The sequence below is a fragment of the Rhinolophus hipposideros genome (genome assembly GCF_964194185.1).
Source record: "Rhinolophus hipposideros genome assembly, chromosome: 9".
Classification (NCBI taxonomy): domain Eukaryota; kingdom Metazoa; phylum Chordata; class Mammalia; order Chiroptera; family Rhinolophidae; genus Rhinolophus; species Rhinolophus hipposideros.
The window spans coordinates 54,238,145-54,244,394 of record NC_138055.1 but is presented as its reverse complement, the minus strand read 5'-3'; the positions used below and the strand labels follow the sequence as shown (position 1 = coordinate 54,244,394).

The window sequence follows — 6,250 nt, the reverse complement described above, 5'->3', positions numbered from 1 at the left end:
TGCCCCCTAGCAGTGGGGCAGGTGGGGTAGGGGAGGGGAGCCCGCGAAGTCTCCCCTCGCAGACATGGTGTCTTAGCAGATCTTTTCACTTGGGCAAGGGAAAGCTTTTAGTTCGAGGATTGTTCGGCTCAGGCGCCCACGACTCTCGCCCCTCCCCCACCCAATCCGAGCAGCAAGACATTGTCGCGAGGTGTGTTTTCTTTTAAATAAACAGTCTTGGCCTCGGCGCCAACGGAATCCACTCACTGTGGGTCAGACATTTCCCTTTACCCTCCCCCCCTTGCAGGCCCGGTGCCTATCCCACAGTGAGAGTCAGACCGAAGGTGAAGGAGGTTCCGGAGAGAAGTTCGGGCAACGGCAGTGGGGGCCAGCCCTGGCCACAGTCCAGTTTTCCACCCGCGGAAAGAAGGCGAGTTAGGAAATAAAAAATTAAAATAAAATAAAATAATTTCCCCCTTTTCCCCCTCCCCCCAAAGGGCCCGGTCTGCGGTTACAGCAGAGGATTTCCCGAGAAATACTGCAGCCGGTCTCTGCTTAGTTTTTTTTCTTTCATCCTTCTGTTCTGAAACCAAATTTTCACTTGTCGGTCAGTCAGGTTCAGCATCCGGGACAGCTGCAGCCGCTTCTCTTTGTTGATATATACGTTGAAGAAAAACTCTCGCTCCAGTTCCCGGATCTGGAATTTCGAATAAGGGCAGCGCTTCTTGCGGGTGCGGGGGGCGTCTGGAGGGGAGGGGGGCAAGTGCGAGGAGGGGGGGGAAAGAGACACGTGAGACCCGGGCGACCCCTGCCCGCTGAGCGCTCAGCGGTCCTTCCCGCAGACCCACAGCCCTCCCGCCAGGCCGGCCGGCGTCTCGGCGCGGGCCGCAGCGCGGGGGCCAGCCACGAATTCCCTGCCAGGTCTAGCTCGTCCCAATCCCAGGCCAACGCAGGACCCGCTCCCCTCAGGCGAGAACCCTAGTTGATGGAGTCTGGAGAAGAAGGAAGCCAGCCGGGGCCAAGTGCGTCCCCGCCGCCCCCTCCCCCGCTTGCTCAGCCGCCGGCCTCTGCCCTTGCTCGCGGCCCTCCTAGTGGCTCTGGAAACCCACCACCCTTCCCCCAGAAATCAGGGGGTAACCACGGAAAACAAGCGCGCAGAAGATAGCAGGCGAGAGCAGGGGGAGGAGGGGAGGAAGCGAGCGAGCAGGCACCAGAGACACCCGAGAGCCGTTTCCGGGGGCCCTGGCGCCCCGGGACGCCCGGAGGGCCGCGCTTTCCCTGCCGCCGGGCTAGGCCGGCGCCGAGGCCGCGGAGCGCAGAGAAACGCCGAGACTCAGGCCTGGAGCAGAGTGGCGTCCCGAGCCGCCTCTCTCCAACCCCCCGTCGCTGCTGACCCCGGGTTCTGCTCAAGGACCCAAGTTCTGCTCAAGGACCCGCGAACACACTAGTTTGAACATTTCAAAAATAGTTTTTAAAAGAAGCAGAGCGGCCCTGGCTGGCCTCTCGGATCTGAGGTTCTGCTCCATTGCCTCTCTCCCCCACCACTCCCCCTCTCTGAGTTTCTCCCTGTCTTTTCCTCGCCCTCCCCTTTCTCCCCCTCCACCCCTCCCCTCCCTCCCACCCCCCAGCAGCCCGGTTCCCCATCCTTCCTTAAATGCTTCTCTAAGTTCACGATCAAAGTTAATATCGCCCGCGATGGTGGCGCTTTTAAAAATTTCACAGACAGAGGGAGATAACGGGGAGGGGGGTTCACCCAGCTTTTGCAAAGAGCCCTTTTCCCTCCCTCCCCACCCCTTCTCCATCGTAAAAAGTCGAGTCGTTGGGAGAGAGGGCTTTGTAGGTTATAATAAAATCCTTTGAATGCTTATAAAACTCCACATAAAATCGGACTGACCCAAAACACGAGGCCGTCCGCGCTCCTCTCGCCTCCCCCCTACTCTCGCCCTCCCTCTCTCGCTCCCTCCCTCGCTGCCCGCGGGTTTCCCCGCCGCTGCTACCTACTGGGGGCGGCTCCCTTGGCCGTCTCCTTGGCCGCGGAGTGGGCTGAACCGGACGAGCTGGGATTTGTGTTTTCCTCCTCCGCCTCGGCCTCGGCACCCGCCTCAGCCCGGGACGCTAGTCCCGAGGCCGGGGGCGCCTCGGGCTCCCCCTTGGCCTCACCCTTGCCTGGGCAGGGGGGCTCGGCAGGCGCGTCGCCACCACCGCAGTAGGCGTTGTCGAAGAAGCGGTCGAAGGCTTGAGGCAGGACGCTGTTCTTGTTGACTGAGGAGTAGAAGCCGGCAGGGGCTGCGTGCGGGGCGCTGGGGTGGTGGTGGCCGCCGTAGGAGCCTTCGTTTTTCATGAGGATCTCGGTGACGGTGGAAGGAGGCAGGCACTCCCGGTGCATAAGCTCGTCGGCCGCCGCATAGCAGGAGGAGTAGCTGTTCCGGTGGTGCCACTTGCCGGATGGCTCCAGGCCGTAGGAGACCTCTCGGACCGGGGGCACTTGGGCCGAGTAGGGATAGGAGATCTGACGAGAGGGGGCCTGGGGCAGGAAGGAGGAGACCGTGGAGAATTCGGGCACGTAGTAAGTGCAACTGGGCAGATAGAGGTTGGAGGCACAGCTCCCTCGCTCGCCGAAATCAGCGCCTCTCTCCTTGCGCGACGGCGAGCAGAAGTTGCCCAGGTTGACCGAGTTAAACATCGTTCTCTTCTCCTGCCGGCTCCAGATGGAGGTTTTGGACCCGGTCTAGCGAGGGGGGAAAATTTGGGAAGGCGAGATGACGCGTTATCCGTCTTAGTCTCTCTCCCCGAGCACGTGATCCAAAGTAGATATTGTCATATATCAGTTCGGAGCACTTCGCAGACGTAGGAGGGGTTCTCTCTTAGGTAAGATGGGGACGTTCAGGCGATTGGTTTGCAAACACCGCAGAAACATTATGAAAATCAATTGCAGATTTGTATTCGTTTTTCTCTCGTCACTCCCCTCCTCTCCATTCCACAGAGCGAGCAAAGGAGGAGAGAGAGAGTTGGGGTGGGGTGGTTGGTGGGATGGGCGGGGGCGGTGGCGGTGGCTGGGAGGGGGTAATTGTATTTTTTTTAGCTGCCGCTTTCTTTTTCCCCAGGATTGGGTGAAGGAGGAGGGCTCTCAAGTGTGGGGAGGGGGGTCTTGCCTCCTCCCCGTGATCAGCCCGAGACTAGGGTGGGGACGAAGACCTCTTTCCCCACTGCCTGATTTGCCAGAGAAGTGAATCCTTTTCCCCAACTCTCAGAGTGTCTTACCCAGGCAACCCGCAGAGGGGCCAGCGCCTGTTTAGAAGAGTTTGAAGAAGTCTATTCTTTTCCTGGCCAGGGCTGGGTGTCACGACTCCCTTGCGCCTTTGGAGAGACTCCTGGGAAGAGTATCTCAAGTTTCCCAAAGGTGAAGCAGCCCAGTAGTCAGTCAGTGTCCCAACTTTGGCTTGCTGTGCTGCCGGCGGCTAGGGACTCAGATTAGTCATAAACGAGTGGTAAGCAGTGCGCCAGCCGCCCAGCCGGTGCCTGGTGAAGTCTGGGAAAAACCTTCTCTAATGTCGTGTTAAATATTTAGTATGAGAGAGTGGCCCTGGGTGAATATTTCATGCCTGCCTTTATTGTCAATCAATGCACAGAAAGCTTCATCCACCTTGGATTTTTAAATCTCAAACCCCAAAGAAACAAGTTGGAATGAGAGCCATGTATCTTCTCTTTGTGTTGGGGGCCCAGCCTCAGCGTGGGGGCTGAAAAGCCCAGTGTCAGGGTCCTGGAAGGATATGGTGGGGGGTTGGATATGGGGCTTCTATCCTTAGATGATTTGGGGGGCTGTGAGGTGGGTGATGGGGCCAGGCATAGGTCTCCAGAACAGACCAGCAGGGCTGTGAAAAGGAGCTGAGGAACCTGGTCGGGCAGGGCAGGACCAGGGGCCACGCCCTAGTGGAAGCCCCCAGCCTAGCACCTGGGTGCTGCAGCCAGGCCTTGGTACCTCCTTCCTCTTTCTCTTCCACATCTGCCACCCTTCTGGATGGCTGTGGCCCAACCGGTGGACTCTGTGGTTCTGCTCTCCCTTGCCCATTCCTCTGGGCACCACAGGACACATTTGGGCAGTTGAAAATCACTTTATTAAAAGGTTCTGGACTGAGTCCAAGGGACCAGAGCAACTGCCACAAGCAGAGAGCAACCTTGGATCCAAGGAGGAGCTGCTGGGGCACCATTTGTTCCGGTAGGAGGAGAGGAACTGAAGCGCCCAAAGAACTGAAGAGCCCATTGCACTCTCAGGGAAAGCCAGAGGGGCCCAATTCTCTTTACACCTTACCTCTTGGTTAAAATTGGTTTCCACTTTTAAAATATCATTTGGATTTGATTTTCCTTGCAGAACACGATGAGGTACTGAGACCCAAAATCAGATGTGAAAGACACAATTTGCCTTGTCCCCAAATACAACCTCCCAAATCCATTCCTTTTCAACCCTCCTGCCTCCCCAAAATTGATCTACCTTTAGAGCAATACCTGCGGGGTGTGGGGCAGCCGCTGCCACCATGGGTCCCTTTCTTGGGTGGCTCTGGAACACCCAGAGATAGGCCTCCGGCACCCCTCTCCCCGTTCATCCATCGCTGGGTGCTGCTTCCCAATCCCTTCTTTAGTCCTGACCAGATCTTAACTGAGGGCAAAGAGGAACCACATTGGGGCTTTGCTAAAGTGTGGGTCCACTCCATCGGTAAGGGACTACAAAAGAAAAATCTGTTACTTTTCCTCCTTTCTCTACCCTTTTTTTATAGAGTGAGCTGGGGCCAGCGCTTTTAATTATAATGATGGGGAACTATGGACTATGGCTTTTATGGGGTTCATACTGACCTCATTAAACTCGAGTTTATAGGAGGCAAAATGCTCCCCAAACAGTGATAGGAACCTGCAGGAGGGAGGTGAAAGGTACCACTATCCTTTGCAGAGGTGTGGATGAGGGCTCAGAGTCTCAGCTCAGGCTTTCCCCACTTTCCCCGAAGGCCCTGCTTCCTTTCCCATCCTGGCCTCCAGGGCGAGGTGGGGCCCAAGCCCCAAAGGCGAATTCAGCTCCGCCAGGGCCGACAGTGGGGAGGGGGTGCGCTTCCTGTGAGGAGACAGCTGTGGGCCTGAGCACTTGAATTTGACCACCAAAGTTTATTCCAGGGCCACCATAAAAGTGAGCCAGGCGGCTGTGAGGAGCTGCTGGCGGCTTTATTTCCTTAAAACAAAAAAAGAAAAGAAAGACTGTCTAAGGAGTTCATGTCCAGGAAACTCTAGGGTCTCCCAACAGAGGCTTCTTCTCCCTAAAAATAAGGCACCAAGTTCCATTTTTTCCCCCTAGTTTTGGTCTGACATTTAATTTTTCAACAACTTTTAAAAATCCTAGCAACTGGAGGTTGCTGCTGGGGCCAAGGAGAGAAGGCCCTGGCCGCTGAGGTCAGCGAGGCTTTGGTTGGGAAAAATGCCCATGGTGTGGCTGCCAGCCTCCTTGCCTGGCCCCAGATCCAGGCTACCCTAAAGCGTAGGTTAAGCTGCCTGCCCCAGGCTACACCCCAGGGCATCAGTGCCTCCTTCAACGTGGTGACACCCATCTGTGGCCCCAAATCGTTTTCCAAGAGCCTGGCAAGCCCCACTCCCTTCCTCATCTCATTGGCGGTGCCTGTGATCCCTCTACCATCAGAGTCCCAGCTTTCACATGAAATCCTCTTGGGCAGGACCACCCTGTCTGCCCCACGGCTCTTGGTTGGCCTCAGCAAGTACTGCCTACCCGCCTGGCTGCTAGCAGGCAGCTGCGGTCTGGGCAGCTACCGCGGCGGTACTCTGGCCAGGGCCACGGACAGACTCCAGCATACTTCTCTTCCACACATGGACGCACCAAAGGTGGCTTCAGACGGGGGCACTATCTGCCAAATTCCAGCTTGGTAGACCCCAGCACAGCATCCTCCACACAGCCCTGGCCGTCCTGCAGCTTGACCACCCCCTCCTGCTGCTCTGGACTCTAGAGTAGATTGTGGTAGGGAAAAGCGCCCACCCCACAAACCATGAACTGGTAGGAAAACCCATGGAGGCGAAAGAGGGCCGTTAGAGCTCTGGGGGGCTTGGTGAAAACTCAGTCCTGGGTGGAATCAATAAAAAGATTAACAATAAGCACATGGACACCCTCAGCACTTCCAAGGCTGGGATGACAAGGATGCATGCTCTGTTTAGAAATCAGCTGGTATCCTTGGGCACGTGCTTACTTATCTTAGAGCAATACCGTGTTTAATAATTCCTT

The 6,250-nt window shown here is 56.7% G+C and overlaps 1 protein-coding gene across 1 annotated transcript; it reads right to left on the bottom strand.

Moving 5' to 3' along the window:
* Positions 1–490: 490 nt before the first annotated feature.
* HOXC11 (homeobox C11) lies at positions 491–2,662 on the bottom strand (the record flags this gene model as incomplete). Its single annotated transcript, XM_081059625.1, has 2 exons — positions 491–723; positions 1,981–2,662. 2 exons carry the CDS (start codon positions 2,660–2,662, stop codon positions 491–493), a joined length of 915 nt encoding a protein of 304 aa, XP_080915751.1.
* Positions 2,663–6,250: the final 3,588 nt, after the last annotated feature.